At 35.8% G+C, this 20,640-nt stretch overlaps 3 protein-coding genes across 5 annotated transcripts in view; 2 read left to right on the top strand and 1 right to left on the bottom strand.

The window, feature by feature from the left end:
• Nucleotides 1-3,687: 3,687 nt before the first annotated feature.
• Nucleotides 3,688-9,922, bottom strand: LOC135684585 (uncharacterized). The gene is made up of 4 exons (XM_065200211.2): nucleotides 9,765-9,922; nucleotides 8,246-8,317; nucleotides 4,802-4,914; nucleotides 3,688-4,139 (listed from the first exon to the last, which is right to left on the bottom strand). Exons 1-4 carry the CDS (start codon nucleotides 9,913-9,915, stop codon nucleotides 3,939-3,941), a joined length of 537 nt encoding a protein of 178 aa, XP_065056283.2. The 5' UTR covers nucleotides 9,916-9,922; the 3' UTR covers nucleotides 3,688-3,938.
• A 1,759-nt stretch (nucleotides 9,923-11,681) lies between these two features.
• Nucleotides 11,682-15,741, top strand: LOC135684871 (uncharacterized). The gene is made up of 4 exons (XM_065200562.2): nucleotides 11,682-11,842; nucleotides 13,116-13,205; nucleotides 14,501-14,607; nucleotides 14,913-15,741. The coding sequence occupies exons 1-4, from the start codon at nucleotides 11,782-11,784 to the stop codon at nucleotides 15,108-15,110; spliced, it is 456 nt and encodes a 151-aa protein (XP_065056634.2). The 5' UTR covers nucleotides 11,682-11,781; the 3' UTR covers nucleotides 15,111-15,741.
• Nucleotides 15,742-15,881: 140 nt separating this feature from the next.
• The window catches only part of LOC135684867 (phosphatidylinositol 3,4,5-trisphosphate 5-phosphatase 2), a 30,143-nt gene continuing 25,384 nt past the window's right edge, over nucleotides 15,882-20,640 (top strand). For 2 of the 3 annotated variants that reach the window (XM_065200555.2, XM_065200554.2), the window contains exons 1-5: nucleotides 15,882-16,881; nucleotides 18,874-18,937; nucleotides 19,227-19,380; nucleotides 19,757-19,853; nucleotides 20,496-20,627. In XM_065200555.2, coding sequence (XP_065056627.2) covers nucleotides 16,736-16,881; nucleotides 18,874-18,937; nucleotides 19,227-19,380; nucleotides 19,757-19,853; nucleotides 20,496-20,627 — 593 coding nt within the window. In that variant the 5' untranslated portion in view covers nucleotides 15,882-16,735. The remainder of the gene's footprint in view (nucleotides 16,882-18,873; nucleotides 18,938-19,226; nucleotides 19,381-19,756; nucleotides 19,854-20,495; nucleotides 20,628-20,640) is intronic. The other variant, XM_065200556.2, reaches the window with a different exon arrangement.

Here is a 20,640-nt window from a genome sequence, read left to right as displayed (position 1 = left end):
TCTACATCGTGCAAAGGGCCACCGTTGTGTTTATACATAGTCTTAGAAACACGTGACCAAGAAACTCTTAATAAAAAATGTTCTTTAAATAAAAATCAGATAATTTTTGCCGCGGCTCGATGTTTTTTTGATATTTTAGTTTTTTCGATACCTTAACTTGGCTTTCGTTTCAACATTGATTTTTCTACAACGACATATTATCAATTGCTTATAGCTCGGTTGATTTGCTCTGTTTACACCCTTTATAAAATCTGCTCTGTTTTGTTAACACGGGAGGAAATATTCAAAAACACCTTGACCTTTCTTCTCAGTTTTCATCAGACGCTGGTCATTTTCTTACGCTGTTCCAGTCTTACTGGCATATATAGCATCGGTCAGTGGCGTGACTTGACCTTCCAGACTAGGGGAGTGGAGGGCAGGGGTAAAATGCTACCAAAATAACAAGGGGGGCTCTTGCGCAAAACGCTGCGAAAAACAATAGCAAAAGTAGAAATTGTCTTTTTTCGGCATTAACAAGGTGGGCTAAGCCCCCCTGACCCCCCTAAGCACTACACCCCTGATGGAGGGTCAACTGAAGATTTACTGATCAATTCATGAACAATTGGGGGGTGTCACACCCCCCCCCCTCCCGCATTAGCTACGCCTCTGACCTCAGTGTTCAGTTCTAGTGAAAAAGACTGTACTTAGGTGCTCTTTTCTGTCGAGCATCTTCCGTGCATATTTTACAAACCATATTTGACCGAGGTGCCTAATGGTTGGGGCTAAAAATCACCTTAATGATAGACAAAAATGATTAAATGTTTTTTGCTCTGGAGTTTTTGTGTTGCGAACATGTGTTCATTGAGCAGTTGGTGCAAAGGCAGGGTGTTGAAAAGTTGCATAACATGTGCACATATTGGTCCCTGACCGTAACCAAAATTCTTTTTCGTAGAAAACCAATTTTCAAAACTGGTTGGTGATTTGCAAGACCAAATCTTAGGGAATTAATTATTGGGGGGGGGGGCATTTAAATTTCATATTGACACAAAGTTTTTTTCGGTTTGATTGAAAAAGAAAGGATTTTCTTACTATCACAGGAAAAAATGACATTTTTTCTTTGCAGAACGACATAAAAATGTGGGAAACGCATTCATGAGTCAACACAATTAACCTCCCTAAAGAGGAAACAGGGGAATAAGGATAATTTCGCAAAATTCGAATCAGTCAGGTCTAGAGATATGGATTTGAATTGGCTGGACGACGGTCGACGAACGCCTTCATCAGCTTTTTTCAACACATTTCATAGATTTGTTATACTGATGCATCAAACTTTTCAACAGGGCGTCTTTGCAGTCTTAAAGAGATTTTAGTTAGAGAAAAGGGGGTGCACCCCAACAAATATAGCAAATGAACCTTATGATAAAAAAATGTGAATATGATAAAAAACTGGCATCTTTTTAACTTTTCGTAGGTGCATGGTTTCCAAGTAACTGTGGTTTGTGATTTGAGATGCCGTACAAAAGAGCGAATTGGGAGGCGAATTGTGTTGACTCATGAATGTTAAAGCGTCTCCCGGCTCTTTTCTAGGGGCCACACCGCCCCCGACTTTGATTCTTACGGCTAAAGCGAGCTATTGTACATTTTTTTCGAATTTACATTGTTTTTATGGCTCAAAAATTTATCCTTGGCAAAGACAAATGTGCATTGGTAAAGCTTTAGCTAGTAACCTATAGATAAACGTTTGCTTCGAGGTCTGCAGGGCACCACTCAGTTTTGCAGGGCAGAAATCCTTTTCACCCCCCTCCCCCCCAAACCCATTGGCCAAGCTACGCCCCTGGGCGAGACAATGTCCCTGCTGATGTAGAGAGGCTGATAACCACCTACAACAAGGTAGAAACAGGCGGGGAAAGCAGCAAAGCTCCAGAAATACTTGACAAATATATAAATATTGCAATAAATTTGCTTAGTCTCGTAAGTTTCGAATTCCGTGAACAGCTCCAAAGCTATGGCTCCAAAAACATTTAAGTGTGCGAGAAGCAAGATATATTTAAGGGGTTTTGCGTTTCAAGGTGAAAGAAAAAAACAAATAACTTAAACGGAGATCCGAACAAACCATGTAAAAGGGTTTCCTTTCGATAACTTTTTGCTCACATATTAAGACATCACTACATGTTGCTAATTTTCTTATTAACCCAATCCACATATTGTGAAGAATCAGCCTCTGTCACTTATTCTTTATTTCATTTAGGGTTTTGCCCAATTAGGACATGCTATTTGCACTCTGGTGGCAGTTTCTATATTTGCCACGCCCTTTGGGCCAAACCCAGCAAAGTACCACACTGAATTTTTACAAAAATGTGGATCTGTAAAAATTTCTTATTTTAGGCCCTGCGACATTGAAAAATATTTGGAATTAATGCTGTATCATTAAGATACAGCCAAATATAGAACAAGATTCCCAATAAATTAAAATGCTCATAAACTTAAGAAATATTCAAGAATAAAACTAGAATTCCATCTTGCAGGCTATTCATATGCAACATTGTCAGTTCTTTCAACCCTTTTGCCAGTATATCTAGGAACTTTTTATTTGTTTCTTCGGCTGCCTACGTTCCTTTCACCTTTGAAAGAAGTGTTAGCAAGTTTTTACTAATCACAAATTGTTTGCTGAACGCTCAGAGCTTTTCATAGAATATTTTTTCATAGTGCAAAAAGTGACTATGCCTTCGTAGAGCTTCTTTTATTTGCTCTGATAACTCTGAGACTTTTAGGCATACGCTCTTCTGATTGAAAGAGATTTCACTAGATTTCGAGACCTTATTGCACCACCAGGCAAACGTGCACGGTTCGCTTTGTTTCACCCAGCTGCTTTAACCCACTAACTTTTTCGAAGCGGTGCTGCCCTGCCCCCATTCTCATTTTGCTACGCAATTAACTTTGAAATCTGAGCTTTTAAAGCAATTAATAAAAAATTTTCTTTATGAAATCACAGCAAAGAACTGGTGTTCCCATTGACCTTTGATAGCAGCGTTAACCAATTAAGGCAAAAATTCAAGAAACAATTTATTTCTGCCATGCGTTGATGTCATTTTTGCCTTTATAGTGGAAACCTTACCAACTCTACAACGCTTCTGAAAACGGCAGCATTTCTAGTAGGAATACTACTTTTGAGATGTTAAGTCAGAAAATTGATGTTTCCAAAATGCAAATTTCCAAGAAATTTTATTTCTGGCATGTGTGATGCCATTAATGCCATTATAATGGAATCATCGCCAAATCTACTACGGTTCCGAAAAATTTCCTTCCATTTTCCTACAAATTTTCATTTCCTTCTTTTTTCCTTTCAAACCTCCAATTTCCTTTAGGAATGAAATTTTCATGGAAAACTCAGCCTATTTGCAGCCAAGTCAGCATCTCAGAAGCAGCTCTTTACAAATTTGTTCGTGCCAAACTCTGTCATTTTGAAGGCAGTCAAAAATGTTCAGAGGACAGGATTAAATTTCTTTTGTTCACAGATGTTGTAAAGAAATGTTCGGCCGTTTTGCCACTCTACTGAACATTGTCCAGTTCGCGCACGCGCAATTGATGTAATGGGTTGGATTTGGCGTCAATTTACTTCCCATATTCATATCCGATTTTCTCATCATATATTGATATACCAACAGATTAATGGAAACAAGATAACAAGCGTCCCAAAAACATTCTAACTGAAAAACGAATTCATGCTTGGACATAATTCTTACTGATTACATATAATGCGTTACAAGAGTTGCATTACCTTACAGCATTGGCTATGATAGTTATCTCCACAATTGCTACCAAAACAATGATGGGTATCATGCAATGTGATATTTTAAATAATAGAAATAGTATAAATGATTATCCAATTGAAATTTGTAGGTATGGTGTTTAGGTGAAAAGCTTAATGAAGGTAAACAGTCATGCGCATTGTTCCTTGGTCAGTGTTTGTTGCTTGGCACAACGGTCGTTGGGATATGGATATGGTGCAAAACATATTCACTGACACTTCCTAAGAATGTACGTCGGATTGCATTGAGACCACGTGACCCCATGACGATCAGATCGGCGTGCTTCTCCTTGGCCACATCGCAAATGACGGCGCCTGCATTGCCAGAGTGAAATATCTTCTCATGGGGGATCTATAAGAGAAGGTATGTTAAAGGAAAACTTTCCAACATTCAACAACGTCTCCTATGAAGTCTACAGCATCGAGCTGTTAGTAGGATAAAGAATCGGCCTAGCCACTTGATCCTGCGCTTGTATTTGACCACTACCGACATAAAATAGGCTTATGGCACTATTATACAACACACCAAAAAATATTTTATGAAACACACAAACGCGAAACGGTTAATGGTTAATGTTCCTTTAATGGCTATTTAAGAAGACAAGAAAGATTAATGTTAAAAAACAATAATGGGATTCTAGCAAAGGATGGAATTCGGCAAGGATAACTACTAGCTCCTTCATTTATTAATCCTTCCTTCGAAAGCACAATGAATGTCCTAAAGATGTTCTGGCGGGGGCAAATGGGGGAACAATAAGAATTAAATTAACGACCTAAAACTTCACAGTGTCAGAGGCACAGCAATTGCCTATTGGTACTGATTAAGAGCTCCAAGGTTGCAATATGGTAATATAGTGAGGCATTTTCACATAGAAAATTAGTCAATGATAAAATAGTAGGTGTCAAATTGCTGTTTGTTTGCTGACTTGACATGGAATGACCCCAAATAATTGCAATCTTACAGGTTTATCAAAAGCCAAGCATGAACTTTCAATAAAAAATTGACATTTATACATTTTTTGTGGTGCACTTGTCTTCAAAACGCTGGTAAGTAGTTTTGGCATCTTCCATTTTCTTGATTAATTTCTCCTTCACATTTTCAGCATCTATTTCCTCTCCAACCGGCTCTACAAAAATGACAATAATTACAAAACTTGATCATACCCTTGGAACTTTTTAAAAATTGTGCGCCAAACCAAGCGAATTCAGATTAGTTTTGGATGAAACAACCTTCTACAACCAATTTTACTCGGACACTTGGCTCAACACAGCAACGGAATACTCAGCCACTTGCGGAGAGATAGAGAGGTCCATGGTGGGTGCAACATGGAACTGCTACGTACAGCTTATATAATAAACGCCAGACAGTTCCATTCCGAACTTTACTATGCACATTATTGTAACAGCATCAAGATTACATTTGCGAGCAAAATTTTCTAGTGTTTAATCTTTTGATATGGGTGTTAAATTTTCCTTTGTTCGCCACTATCCAACCTGTGTCAGAGCCCATGTTGTATTGTGCTGTACTTCCAACTTGCAGTACCAAAGACTTGTTTGAAAAAGTGCGGAATCATCGGTATCAGTTTTTGAAATATGTGCAGAACTATGGGTACAGGTTTAAGAAATATGCAGAATTATGGGTACTATTTTGGCAAAATATTGCAAAATTATTAGGAGGGAGATTTAGCATTAACGAAATGAATGTCCAGTTAGAAATAAAAGTATGATATATGTGTAATATTGAGATTTTGGGGCAAAGGACGTGCAAAATTTGTTTCATGATTTTGTTGTACTTTAAAAATGTAATTTGCTTTGCGGAATTATGGGCATAGTTTTCATTATGTTTGCGGCAAATGATACATCCCCGTCCAAAATTGGGCTTAGTTTACCAACCCCCCCCCCCCTAGGCTGGCTCACAGTGGTCACAGGCCTTGGTCAACCAATTTCAAAAACAATAGTTCATGGTGAGAAAATACTACATAATTGCAATTGAAATTTTTGTTAGAAGAAAATTTAATAATTTGTTTGCTGTTTTGAGGGAACAAATCAGTGAAAATATGAAGCACTGTTTCAAAATAATCTTGTAAAAGATTTTCTAAGGATTTATAAAAGATGAGAAAAAAGGGTGCTTTTTGGTAGAAGAATAAAGAACAGATTTATTTGAATTTGAAGTGAAACGCTTATAGCTTTTTGATTATAAAATAATTCATGAGAAGATTATGTTGGCAGTAATTTTTGACTTAAAAGATTAGATGTCAACACAAAGTCAGTCAATCTACATTTGTTTATAAGACAGTTTTTTAAGTTTTGATTTGCTTTTTGCACAGGACGACCAAAGAATTAAACGGAAAAATTATATTTTTGTTGTGCCTTTGAAATGGCTAAAGAGAAGTATCTACATCCAAAGTTTAGATACTTCTCTTTACTCATTTCTTTTGATCAGCTCTTTTGATCATAAAACAACAGCTTTAGAAAATGTTTGCCTGAAATCATTATCAATAACTTTATTCAGCCTGAAATTTCAGCTTAAAGGACATTTTCAGTAATATTTTTGAGGGTGCAATGGTGCACTTATTCAAATTAAATTTTATAAGATAATTGGTTATGCTTCTAAAAAAATTGTTTAAATTTTATCACAATTTTATGAATGCTTTGATAGACATATTCTGAAGCCCCCATTAAAAGTTTTTTCTTCAAAACAGTAAAATAATTTTCCAAATTTCTTTTCACTCAAAAGCCATTGAAACTGTGCAAATATTTTTCTACAGTAGGCTCTTGAAACCCTAAAGATTGGGTAAAACTTATTGACTTAGGCCCTTGGCTTCTGTGAGCCACCATTTAAAGCATCGTGTCCATACTTTTGTGACCCAATCTTATTTGATCAGAAACATTGGAACATTTACAATGTTTGTAAAATACCACCATCAGCCAAGTTGGCACTTTGGGTCTACAAAGCTATGCTTGCCCTGACAATGACGGTATTACCACAACAAGAAAGTTTTACCAGAAGGTGTTACAACAGAAAGAAACCCTGTCATACTAGAGAGAACACTGGAATGAGATCAGTCAAATAACATTTTTTCCAACTTTCTAGGCTTCACAGTGATAGCTAATCCACATCTGGATGATGGCAGAGGTTTTTTAACACCACAACCTTTCAACTTGTTTGAACTAGGTGGAAGATGTTCCTCTTTTCCTTGTTTCATATTCTCTGGTCAAACTTTTATCCTATGAATCATATTTATACTTATGATTTATATCAAAACTTAGGCTGATTGTGCAATAGCGTAATCCTGTGCAAACTACTAAAGCAATATAATTTGCATTTGCAAATAGAAATTTGCAACATAATCACTACTTGCTGTGCAGTAAACAAATATTTAAACAACTGCTCCAAACTATTGTCACAATGAAATTTTCTGACTAGAGTTTTTGGGCACAGCATTTTAAACAATAAGAGTTAGTTTTCTTTGTTGATAATACTTTGTAAATTTGCACCTCAAGAGGATTTTGCTTCTTATTTCAATGGGTCATGGGGTTTCAGTCCCTTGAGTCCAATCTCTATTTGTCAAAATATGGGGATATGAACCTTAATTCTGTGGGTGTTTAATGATCAAATAAATTATAAGCAACTAGCAACAATATTGACTTGCAAACTTTCTATTTGAGAATACAGCCAGGGAGAATCTTATCCTTAATTTTAATGGCTTTATTAGGAATGCATTAAGACAATATCCAATGTAACTTGATAGTGAAGAGATTTATCATTTTGTTTACACAGAGGCCTTGGAATTTTTGTTCCCCATCAACATTTGCTTTTTCTGTTTTAATCTTAAAGAACAAGCTTTGGAGCTTTCCCAAATAGTGTGTTTATACAGTGGTGGACATGGAACTGAAATATTTACTTTTCCATGAAAAATCTGTCTTTAACATTGTTGAGATCTCTAGTTTAAATGAGTTCATCAAGCCCTGCATGGACCTGTAATTCAAACTGTCTGTCAATATAATCAAATGATGCCATAACTTTTGTACCTGTTGACAACCATCTGCAATAGGGTAATCCGGTGCAAACTACTAAATTTTCATGACATTTTCAAACTCTATGCTACTGCCTTGGATTACAATAAATAGTAACAAAAAGTATTTTTACGAGAAATATCTATTTTAGAAAAAACAATTTCTTTGAGGGTTTAAAGATCATTTCTTCTCTTCATAGCCAAGCTTCCACATAAATAAAAGACACTGCCTCCTTTTTTGTTGCTAGGTGATCACTTTGGTAGATTTCTCAACAAAAGTCCTCAATGTGCATATCACCATCGCTTACAGTGCTATCAAGCATTGTCACAGAATTATATGCTTCTGTTTATGAGATTTTTGCATAACCTCTTGCACAGATACTGTTTAGACTCCAATGAAGGAACTTCAAGCCACAGTTAGTGAAAAATCATTGAAACTCACGTGAATGTGATGCATGGACCACATGAACAAACAGAATATTATCTTCTTCCTTGTACAGGTTTTCAAGGTAGACTGGAAAAAACAAAAACAAAAATCTTTGCTAACACAATGCTTACATATGTTGCTTCCACCAGTCAGTAAATAATCCAGCTGGTTATTGTTAAGGAGAAAGTTTTAGCAATTTTGCCAATTTTCTTCAATAACAATTTCCAAGTAACAGCTGTATTACCAGATTGTTAATGCTAGATAGTGGAAACATGCACATGCTATTTGTAACAAATTTTGGTTTTTTGTTTGCAGGACACAATTGTGTATATGCAAGGGGAAAAGGCTCCACAGCTGGCTTATAAGTAAAATACCACTGACATGAAATTTAAAAGGGCCTAGCATCTTTTATGAAAGTTAAAAAGAACAATCTGGGAATCTGAGGAACAACTACCTATAGGGTGTTTTTGATAAGCCTTTAACATACGCCACCGACTCACTTCTAGGGATACATCATCAATTGAAAATTGATCATCTTCTTGCTACAAGGCTATAATTAATTTCATCTACGTATTGACTGAGTACATAATATTATTAATTTTGGCTTCCACATTATGAATCCCTTGCATCTGGATTAGCTTTAAAATCAATTTCTTCTTCTTACTCCCCATTAGCAAATATTGATTTTGGTTACAGTTAGAAATTATTTTACTTAAAGACCATTCTGAAAATATCTGGGGGCCCTTTTCACTGATTTGTTTGAGTCCGCTATCTGTGGAAAATAACGCATTAACTGAAATATAACGGACATAATCCTTGTTTAGCCCAATGGGTCAAACATGTGACGATCTGCCTCTAAATGCGACATCTCGACGGATATAAGCTGCTGCACCCCCTACCCACCCCAATTAAATGTGGCAATCAAGCATCTTACACAGTCCCTTTTTCTAGCTGATCTAGAAAACATATTTTTGGTTACGTATGGCTGCAAACAGTCTTCGTGAAGAACTTATATTAACCGAAATCCGACACTTGAAAACTCTCGAAAGATTATTAAAACGATATCCAGCAATTTTATATTTCGATTTTTTTTCAAGCAAATTCTCCCTAAAAAATACAGCAAATTTGAACTGAACTGAACTGAAATGAATCTGAACTTAGAAAATATTCAATAGCTTGAAGGGATTAAATTTTCGCGGGTCATACGTGAACGAAATCGTGTCTTTTGGCATGGGCAGGAGAGTCACTAAGCGACACAGGTCAACCATACATCTTACCGCAAGCTCATATTTCTCCACGAATCGCCTTCATATAACATTTCAACCACTATTTAACCGGATAAATTCGAAAGATCGACATTTTATCAAATAAAAGAATAAGAATCATAACTAGAAGACAAAAACAGGTATCTCTGTTGGCGTGCCTTTGGAAAGGGGCTTAGGCCACATTTTTTGGCCTCTAACTCGTTGAGGATATGCCGATGGGTCAATGGCTAAATCCAAACGCAAGATGAGAAAAATGCTGATATACTTACAGTCAAATGCTTTCATGCTATGGTCACTTCTGTCGAATGGAATCAAAACTTTTCGGCCCATTTTTGTAGTTTTAGTAAGATTTGACAGCGCTCCGCCCTTCTGCCTACTTTTCTCTTCGCAACTCGCAAGTGTGCTCTGTTTGAAACGCATGCGTCACGTGATAACCCCGAAAAATACACTTTTGTAGAGAGATACTAGATTAAAGAGTTACTGTTCACTGGCGGGGAATTCTTTTTGAAATTTCCATCCAACCCTTTTTAATAGTTTCTTGCAATTCTAATTATCAGAAATATACCCGCTCTTTTTAAAGAAAAGGTTGCTAGAAAGATAACATGGCTGGCTTCGATAAGTAGACTCTAGAGAAGATAGTTGAACATTGGGTAGAACGATATTTTGATCTCTTGTTCATGTTTTGTTGGTAGCAATAGAAAAAATACATAGCAAAAGATATAATGAGATGGCATATTAGTTCAAAGATTCTACAGCACTGGCTGAAATTGAAAAAGTTGCCCCAATGTGCACATTGATTCTCAAAGGATTTTGAATTCGTCGTCAACATTTCGGTTGAAAAGCTACATTTTTTCAAAATCAGGTTGTTAATTGTAACTTGCAAACCAGATGGTTCCAGCTGCTACACAGAAGTAGGGCATCTGGTTGTCACACCTCCAATTAAGACTTGCATGCTAGGCCACTGGCATGCGCATGACGTAAAAGGGTCTGTTGAAACATCACGATTTTGAGGATATCACGAGAGGTTTATTGAATGGAAATCTTTTGCTCTTTCATATGTGGCTGAAGATTTTCCCCATTCATGACGCTACCCCGTGTTACATGAGAGAACTTGGGCATGTGGCCAGGGGCGGATTTATCGGGGGTGTAGAGGGTGCGACACCCCCAATGTTTCTGTGTCCTTCGGTAAATTTTGCTTCATTCACTGAAAATCATCGTTAGTCAAAGAAGTTTCTTTATTTATCTTCTTACCCTCTCTACCTTAAAGTTAAAAACAGAATTTTGAAAATAGGCTTTTTCTATCATTTTCCAGTGACATGAAGGGTACGGCAACAACATATAATTAGTATCTAAACCCCCCCCCCCCAATCATTGTTGCTTAAATCCATCCCTGTATGTGGCTGAGGCTGCTCATAAGAATGGCTGACACGAAACGTGGATAATTTTCTTTTCTACAGAAAGAACGCTTTCGGTAAATTTTGCAAAGATTTTTCATGCAACATTCGAATTTTTTAACCGTTTTTTTTATGCAATGATCTACCGGGCTAGAGGTCTGATACGGGGAGCTGGGAGCAGTAGCGTAGCCAGGGTGTCAAGATTGGAGGGCAAATGCTCTTTTTCAAAGATGTTTTATTATTAGATGAGGGGGAGGGTGGGAGGGTCCGCTCTTGCTTCCCCCTCGCTACGCCAATGGCTTGGAGATACGTCTCGGGAGGTATGGCTGGAAGATACGTACCAAAGCATTTAAACTATGATTTAAACAATAGGGTACCAAAACGAATAGTGGAATTAAGCATGCGAACTGGTTCGGGTACACAAATGTTCTGGTTCATATTGTTCAGAATGTAAAGAACAATTGAACTATTTTTATAAAGGGGGTACTAATAAGAAGTGGTGCTAAACGGTGCTGTGATTTCCGTTGTTAAGTTTATGCAAAGAAAATGCAACATTAATGGCGACTCCAAAGTTTGCGTAATTGACAAGTGTGAAATATTTAACTCTTAAAAACGTGTCAATCAAACATCGCACAATGATGAAATCACACTATCTGAAACACATTGAGTTTCACAATGTTACACTTTTGCATAGGGTACCAAAACGCATATTTCACCGGCAACTGTTCTTACCGTTCCGCGGAGCTGGTCTGTGATTTCGATACCGACAAGAGGACAAACGAGGGCGTCCATTATGCTTTGATGCCCTGTAAAGGTCACTCCTTCCTTATCCAAGGTGATCGAAGAAGAGGGAGTGTGGTCGTAGAACGCAATAAAGTTTTGATTTACTGTCATGGCTCGCAAAGTGTTAGTTGCAGTTGACGGTAGCGACAACTCAGAAAGAGCTTTTAACTGTAAGTAAACGATACGTAAGATTTTGTTGATTTTTTTTCGCAAAGCTCTTCGCGCATCGTTGACTTGATCGGCCTGTAGTGGATAACGTCAACTGGCCTGCCGTAAGCTGTCGGTTTTTCGCTATGATTAGATATCGTTAAAACTTACTGTGGCCTCTGTCAATCTTCTGTGATTGTTTAAGAAAATCTTTAAGAATATTCTTCATTCTAAAATGACCGATCGATATTAATTTTGTGAATGACACGCTGCACGATGCGAAAAATATTTTCACGCGGCATGGCCTAACTGCAGCTGACATCTTTGTAGAGAAGAACAGGGCTTCCTCTTTTTGTTGATTCCGATAATTCGCAGGAAGGGTTCAGCCGAATTTTGTAAGGCATACTTTTAGTTATCAAATCAGTTATAGCCCTTAAATATGCTGGAGATTCAAAATACTAATTCTTCTCTATTGAATTGACTTCATAAATTAAGTACCAGGTGTATTGAACTGATAAGGACATCTGTAATGTCGAAGTTGCACCTTGCTGCGGCATGGGGATAATTGCGAGTAATCGAAATCACGCTATAACCAAAAATCAGTTTGATATCAGAGCATGTCAAAAATCGTGCAATCAACGCTAAAGTTTGGCATATTTCTATTAGCATCCCCCTTTGACCTGAATGCAATGTTGACTAGCAACAGTTTCGGAACTATTTCACTAGGGAACTTTAATTATTGGCTTCTCAACCAACATTACTTTTTTGAATGTGGGGGGGGGGGGGTTGTTACAAATTTTTGTTTTTTACTACCTAAAACTGTTAATTTTCCGAATTTAACATTATATTTCCAAATCCCATGGGATGCTCAGGGGTGTTTGAGTATCTTTTGACAGAAATTGAAGTTGCTCTTAATTATTTTTGGCTGTTATCAACAATTGGGAATATAGAAGACAAAGAGTTCTAAAGTTATTTTCATCCTCACTAAGATGGATAATGTTGTGAGCTTTTCAATAATAGTGTTTTATATTGGTGTACTAGCTGCAAACAAACATGAAATTGAATTGAATTGAATTGAAGACCTGAATTAGAAAAATCTCTATAGAAATCAAATTTTGTGAAGATTATAACCCGAAACTGGGCATTTACACAAAGTGCTGCTTTATATATAGGTTTATCCTTTTTTGCTGTAGTCAACTTTACAATGAGTTCAGTTCTCAAAACTTATTTTTTCCCTGCTGTCAATTCAAGTCTTAAAGTGCTTTGCTAACTCACTGTCTTATTTTTAATTTTCAGTCTTTCTGGACCACATATATAGAGAAGGAGATTTGGTAAACATTCTTTATGTGACAACAACACCACATCTTCCTGCCCTGTCCTTGGAATGTAAGTCAATGTTTCTAGCGATCACCGCTAGTTCATTTGTATTTTTTCTTTGGCTAGCAAAGATATTCTTTTATGCACATATATATATATATTTAATGTGCAATTTGCAATGACCTTATTTTGTAAATCTCAGTATGCTCTTTGATTGAATTTTAGTAGACCGTGGGATAACATTCAAGTGCTAGGGTAGTGTCATCCAGATTGCATATTGCTGGAAACAAGTGGAAAATTCATCACTGGGAAAAAAATTGATATAAAACCCATTGAGTATCTAAGAGATCAGTTTGTTGACTTACCAAGTTCTTTGAACAAGCTGCAATCCTGCTCTTATTGGTCAACATTTCAGACATTATCTTGAGTTGGTATGTTGTCTGTAAATCAGCAATCAAATGATAAATCCGCCCCGTGAACACATAAGATTTAAAATAGTAGAAGCCAAATAAACACTAGCAAACACCTACTTTGCTTTTTCTGTTAATTCAGTTTACAGTCCCATAATGCTACCAACTTTCCAGTTATTGAGAGCAAAATTTGTTACAGTTTGGCCCCTAATATTCATTATAGCTAAGCCCCCATTCTTTCAATTTTTAGGTGTACTCAATAATAGCTACACTCCCCTATCCTTCAAGAAAGAGAAGACTCTTTAACCATTTTGTTATAAAGTAATAAATCATTTGTTTTTATATGAATCAAAGATACTGTTTTAATATTGATAAACATTTATTGTTTGTGTACTCTCCCCTTGTTTGTTTTCAAAAGAAATCCACCCATGAAATTCTTATGACAGAGCCTGCTTTTATCATTATAAACTTATGTGTATTGAGAAACTGCAACAAAGTTTGTTGTAGCAAAATAAAGCTCATGGAGAACAAGAAGAAAGAATTAAAAATATTTAGAACATAATTTTTCTTATAATTTTATGTTAAGCAAATTAATTTGATGTATATTCTGTTTTTAGAAACCAGCATTGTGTACATTTCCCTTCTGTTTCCAATTGAAAGATACTGTGACCCATTGACCCCATTAATTATTGTTTGGAAAATTGATCACCCATCCCATCTATTCTGGACACTAGAGTAATTTTTTTGACTGTTTATGTGATGGAAAATATTGTCTATGGCTTTTTACAGCTTGGTATCACACACCAAGCTATGCATCTCTTGAGTTAAATGCACACTTTCAAACAGTTATTAAGATAACAGGCATTAAACTTGAGAGATGAAGCTTAAAACCAGCCATTTTGCTGTTCCAGATTTTGTCTTAAATATCTAAAATTGTTTTTTTCTTTTTTGTAGCTCCAATGAGTTTTCCTGTCCAAGAGTGGCAATCTAAACTGCAAAAGCAAGTGATAGATAGTCAAAAAATTATCGGACAGTTTGAAGCTCTCTGTGAAAGTAAAAAGGTTACTAAAATCTTATTCTGTTTACTTCAAGCAAGTTTAAGCTTCAGCTTTACTTCAAGCGAGTCTCTACCAAGTTTAAGCTTTAGCTTAATTGGTAATGTATTTGAGTAGCATCAGAAATAGTCTCTCAGCTTAAGGTTCTTAGATCATTCTTTCTTGAGCATGTCAAGGAAGAACTTCTGGTAATGGAATGCTCTTTGAAAATTGTATCAGCTCCATTTTCAGTGAAGAGCAACTTGTTAACTAAATTTATGAGTACAGAGTATATATGTGTACCCTCATAAAAGTATTCTTTGCTATTTCAGATTTCAAAAAAACCACATTTGATTGCTGGTTCACCTGGGGAAACTATATGTGAAGTTGCTGACAGGGAGCATGTGAGTTTCATTGTCATGGGCTCAAGAGGATTGAATGCTCTCAGACGTACTTTCACAGGGAGTGTTAGTGATTATGTCCTTCGTCATGCACATGTACCAGTCACAGTTGTGCCACCTGGAAAGTAAAAGACTAAAGAAATTTTGCCTGGTTACATTATGTTTTGGCACATGGAAGCATGGATTTTGGTGGAAGATATCCAATGTTTGCATTAGTAATTTAGCCTTTACTCCTACTTATTTGCAATAAACATGAAATCTGTAGTGCTTGATTTTAATTCTTTTCAAGATAATCTTATAGAGCCAAAAAGGCTTCATTGATCAAATTTCCAACTAAAATTCTTTAAAGTCTACTTTGGTATTGCTAAGGTTAAATTGATGATTTGGCAATTTACCAAATCAATGAATGACATCTGTTTTCGTATCCTAGAAAATGTAATCTGCCTGGAACTTTTTAAAACATAAATTTGGGATCTTTCCTATTAGAATTTATGTAAGAGGTCCTTCTTAACAAAAGCATCATTTCAGGGCACTACTTCCATTCTTGGTAGTATGATATATAATTTTATGACATAGCATGATCTTATGTTTCATTATAGATAAGTTGTATGTTTGCTTGATAACAATATTGCTCTAGATGTAATTAACTGGTATTGTATAGCACTTGCATTAATCTGTGCTTAGATTGTTTATGGTATCTTGACTCACTGAATGGTATTCTCTTCTGCTAAATTTTGAAATAAATCCCTGGCTCAGTTTTCATTGCTTCTTTTTTACCAATTTTCTACTATTAATGGCTCAAAAAAGCATCCGAATTGATCAAGTATAATGAGTGATTCATTGAAAAGCTTTGTCTAGATTGTAAAGTTATATCAATACCTGCTGATAGCATTGATTGGTATGTTGCTAAAATCCAAAGATTTTAATCAATGATTGGACAATGGTAAATTCTTGGCCATAAGGCACCAATGTGGATAGTAATATTTAATATTTAATTTATATGGTAATTTAATATTTAAGAAACAAGAATCACATTAAATAGGAGGTTTTTCCTCAATGAAAGAACATTCTAGATCTAACATATTCTAGGCGTGATAGAAGGACATTCAAGATAATTTTATTATTTTAAAGTTCTTGTTTGAGGTGTGATAAAGGTTCACCTAGAATATGCTGCAGCAGTCTAGATTCCAGCAAGTAAACATTGAAAATAATGATCGTGACTGGCGAGCCATCTTGCTACACTTTCTTGTGTGTTTCTAAATAATAACTTTTTGAAACTTGCGTCCAAGATTCAGTTGAAATATTTCGAGAAATATTTAAATTAAAATTTGACTGAAGTCTTATACTCTTTGCATTATAACCTAGGATAGAGAAAGAGTTACCTATTCCATTCTACTCTTATTCTATGATTATGCGATAACGGAACTTAAACGACGAGAACTGCAAAAAGTTGAGATCCCCGGAAGCACAATTTGCTTGGCGCTAGGAAGGAGACTTGATGCGGAAGTTAATTCTAATCAACAGATACCATTGTCGAATTAAGATCGGAAATTTGAATAGAAACTTCTCTGTGGCTCTAGTTACATGGAGAGTTTTTGTGTGTTCATTTTAAAAGTAACTCGCATGTTATCCCTGTTAACTTGAATACACAACTCACCTGAGCTTTAATGGAGGCTGGAGACAGAGGCAAAGAAAGAGCCGGGACTTAGGCCTCAGCTAGTCAAAGGTGCAATTGCAAATGCTGCTGTTTGAAAATGGCGCAAATTATGAGACCGCCTTGGTATCATAAACACATACGTCGAACGGAAACAGAACAGTTGCTTACAAAAACTGGTGTTAAAGGAGCATATCTTGTCAGGGAAAGTGAATCACTTACAAACACAAAAGTGTTGTCCTTCTTGTAAGTATGCACTACTAAAAGGCCAATTTCAGGTCTCCTCTTTCAGCCCTGTTGTCATGAATCACAAGAATTGATGCACTTCTTCTGTAGAAACATTTTCGATACCTCTGCACAACTCTACAAGTAGCTTGTTTACAAAGTTGGAGTATTGCATTATTTTGTTTTGTTGGTTAATGTCCAATTGCAAGAACATTTTCTAAAGGGTAATTTGCATGAATGGAGAGATGAAAATTTAGAATAAAATCTTACATTGATGGGATGAAATGAAGCTGCTAATACACTAGTTTGCACAGCATGGTAATGATGCACCCAATATAGTTAGGATACAGCTAAAAGCTATACAGATAACTAGGATACAGGATACAGATAACTAGATGATTAAATTTTAATCTGGAAAAAATGATAATGCTGGTGCACATAGCAGTTCTGCACACCTGCGCGTAACTTGGGTGCAGGGTTTTTGTTTTACCAAAGATTAAGTGAATATCAGCCATACTCTGCAAACTGGTTAATGCAAAACTGCAAAGCCAATGTTATTGATCTGCTAGGGAAATTAAGGTAGCCTTTTCGGTAAGTGTTAACTTTTTTGTAAAATATAGCTTTTTTTAGAATTTAAGGCAAGAATTTGGTTATCTAAAAGCAGGCACAAAGCCAAGGGTGTGCACGGGGGAGGACATTACCCACTCAACTACCAGCTGTTGCTCCTCTTTGCCTATCCAGAGTTTTGGAAGGAAACATGTTTTTGTGTAAAACATTAGAAATGGTGTCTTCCTACATGACAGTCGAAAGACAGTTGATCTCAGCAACATATCACCATTCATAGTTTTAAGCCATATCAACTGTGCAACAGTCCTTACAATTTTATCAAAGTCATTGCAACTTCTGGATATGCTTAGGCCTGTGTCAAACAAGGTAGATGCTTCCCAACAAAGTCAAAAGGCTGCAAAAAAGAGTTTTGAACCTGTTAGGTACAAGGCACCAAATTTTAGTGCACCTAGATAGTATGTCCTTGGTACAGCTCTATCAGGGCTGTTATCATTATGCCAAATAGTTTTAAAGTTGCATAACGGGCAGCTGCACCCCTTAGGAAAAATAACAAAGAAAAATTGTTGCTGGGGGCCCCTAGAGGTGTGGTACCCTTCGTTATTTAACTAAAGATAACTTTGGGTGTTTCTCCACTAAGTTTGATCTGTTTAACAATAATGCCCCCTGCCCCCCATAGGAACACCACTGGGGGTACTGCAAGTGAGTAGTCAGGCCATAAAAGACCAAAACAGTCACATGTTTTATTTCAGTTAGTGAAAATTTCCTTTAAGTACAAAACTACTGATTTTAACATTTCATTTACAAAATGCAATATGCTTGCGAGTTCTTGATTGAATTGCACTTATATAAAAAAACCAGATACAGGATTTTTGGAAATTGTTATCCTCTGCCATATGTACAACAGATTTCACTATTAAGGGACATTCTATGGCCAAAAAGAGAGGCACTATCTTTTTGTATTTCTCAAATAAAAATTATGGTCCTTGCCCACTCTTATCAAAGTTATTCCCATTAGTTATAAGTCATATAAAAAATATTGTTAGTCTTGGGTTTTTGTCTGTTGGTAAGCTAATCGAAACCTCTTCTGCGTCCTCAAGCTACAACCCCATAGACCTTTGTTAGACACCCCCATTCACCTTTTTGGCACTGGCTTGTAGTGAAGTAGAGAAACAGCATATTTTTCCAATGATGCTGTCCTTGCACAAATACTAGGTTAAGTTCAATTAACATGTTGTATCATTGCAATATATTACAGGGGCAGAAAGAGTATTATGGTGATATTTTATCAAATTTTCCTTCTTTGAAAATTTTGCCAGTTTCACCTTTTTCTTATTCATATTTTTGCACTAGAGATACTTTATTGAAATTTTAAATGATGTTTGATATCATTTTGTAGCATTTGTTTTTTTGCTGATAATAATGATAATAACAATAATTGTTTTTAAGAACTGAAAATGGTGTTCTTCATTACAAGATTGTCAAGAGTGAAGATGGAAAGTGGTCTCTAGAGGTATATCTAATTTTTCCCTTGTAAATTCGGATTTATTCACTATCGGATTTATTCGCAAATATTCAAATAATTCATAATCCAATAGTTCCACATGCTGTATTAAAGAAGCACTAACTTGACATGATTGCTTGTAAATAGAGAAGACAACAGATAAATGGATACAATTATTTTCTGTTGCTATCAACTATCACATGTTATAATAAGCTTGCCAAATGTAATCTAAAAACATTGCCAAATGTAATCTAAAAACAAAATTTTATCTTCACATGGTTTCATGATTTCATTACAGACAGCTAAAGATGTTCAACAGCAACTTTTTGAATCGATTGAACATTTAATATCATATTATGAAATAAAAAGAGACCAGCTCCCATTACCGTTGACGTTAGCGGTATCAGAAGAAGGAGCTTCACTTGAAAGTGATCAAAGCTCTCACGACACAGGTTTGTTTGTAGATGTTTTTAAAAAGAGATAAGTTTTTCAAGGGTTGTTGTGAAATTATTCTCACAGGTGTTGTGAAATTATTCTTGATGTGGGAAAAAAGTTAAACTTGTTACAAATTGGCCAAAATATGACCATATGAGCAACCTGATATTTCTCCATAAAATTGCCAAAATTTGCTCTTGGTTCATTGTGTCAACCAGGATCCATTGTAATCCATTTGCTCAGTTTTTGAAAAACATAAAGTTAAAAACTGTCTAGCAAGACATGTCTAGATACTTATTTCGCTGAATCAAATTACTTTCCTACCTTCTGTAATACTTTGATATTTCAAAGACATCCAATTTGTCTCTTTTACTGGAATGTTCCCCTTTTAAGATGATGAGGATGATGGAGATGTTTCCGACGATCAAAGCAGTGAATCAAATGTGACAAAATTCTTTCTACAACAAATGGACATCTTGAAAGGAAAATCGTAAGTGTTTGCTTTCTAAAATTCATGGTTTTGACACTATTCAGCTACAATGCAGCAAGAAATTGCTGAACTTTATGAAGTTCATAACTAACACATTGTGGGTCTGTGATGTTGTGCCTTGCAATTGTATTCTCCCAAAGTCAAACTCTTCTCACTTCCACATATCTTAGCCAGACATCAAATGCCTTTTGTTTGTTGAATGTATTTATTTTCTAAATTTATCTAATATTTGATTTGTAAAGGTCTGTCTTGGTGGGAAATCATAGTATTTAGCAACCTAATAATCCTTTCGATTTTTTGTTGCTTTCCAATCTCTTAGTCGTTTCACCAATGTTTTTACCAATATATATAAAATGATAGTGTAAATGATTTATATATGAAATTAAAAAGGGTCAGATCTTATCAGTTCTAGTCACTAATTTTGACTCAAACAATTTGTGAATTATGACTACTGCAACCTCACCAATGCTTTAAATCTTTAAGTACCAACTAATTGAACTTTCCCAAAAGACCTCTAAAAATCTTATCTGATTTAAAAATATTGCTATTATCATTTGCGCCTATTGTTAACGATGTTGTTAATACTTCTAATTCTTTTGAACTAATATTCTTTACCATAACTATTTTGCCAAACTCTTTTAGGGCTGATGTTAACTTTGAGGAGGCTCTAGAATCATACATAAGAAATGGATTGACTCACGATCTCCATAAAGTCGAGATGGGTGCAACAAAACCTCCTCGATTGAACAAAGTTGTCACCACAGAGCTTCAAAAGTAAGCCATTGTT

Source organism: Rhopilema esculentum, chromosome 21, assembly GCF_057945365.1.
Source record: "Rhopilema esculentum isolate cy_ngs chromosome 21, ASM5794536v1, whole genome shotgun sequence".
NCBI lineage: Eukaryota > Metazoa > Cnidaria > Scyphozoa > Rhizostomeae > Rhizostomatidae > Rhopilema > Rhopilema esculentum.
Note: the sequence above shows the minus strand (reverse complement) of the source record. Positions and strands in the feature narration are given on the sequence as shown.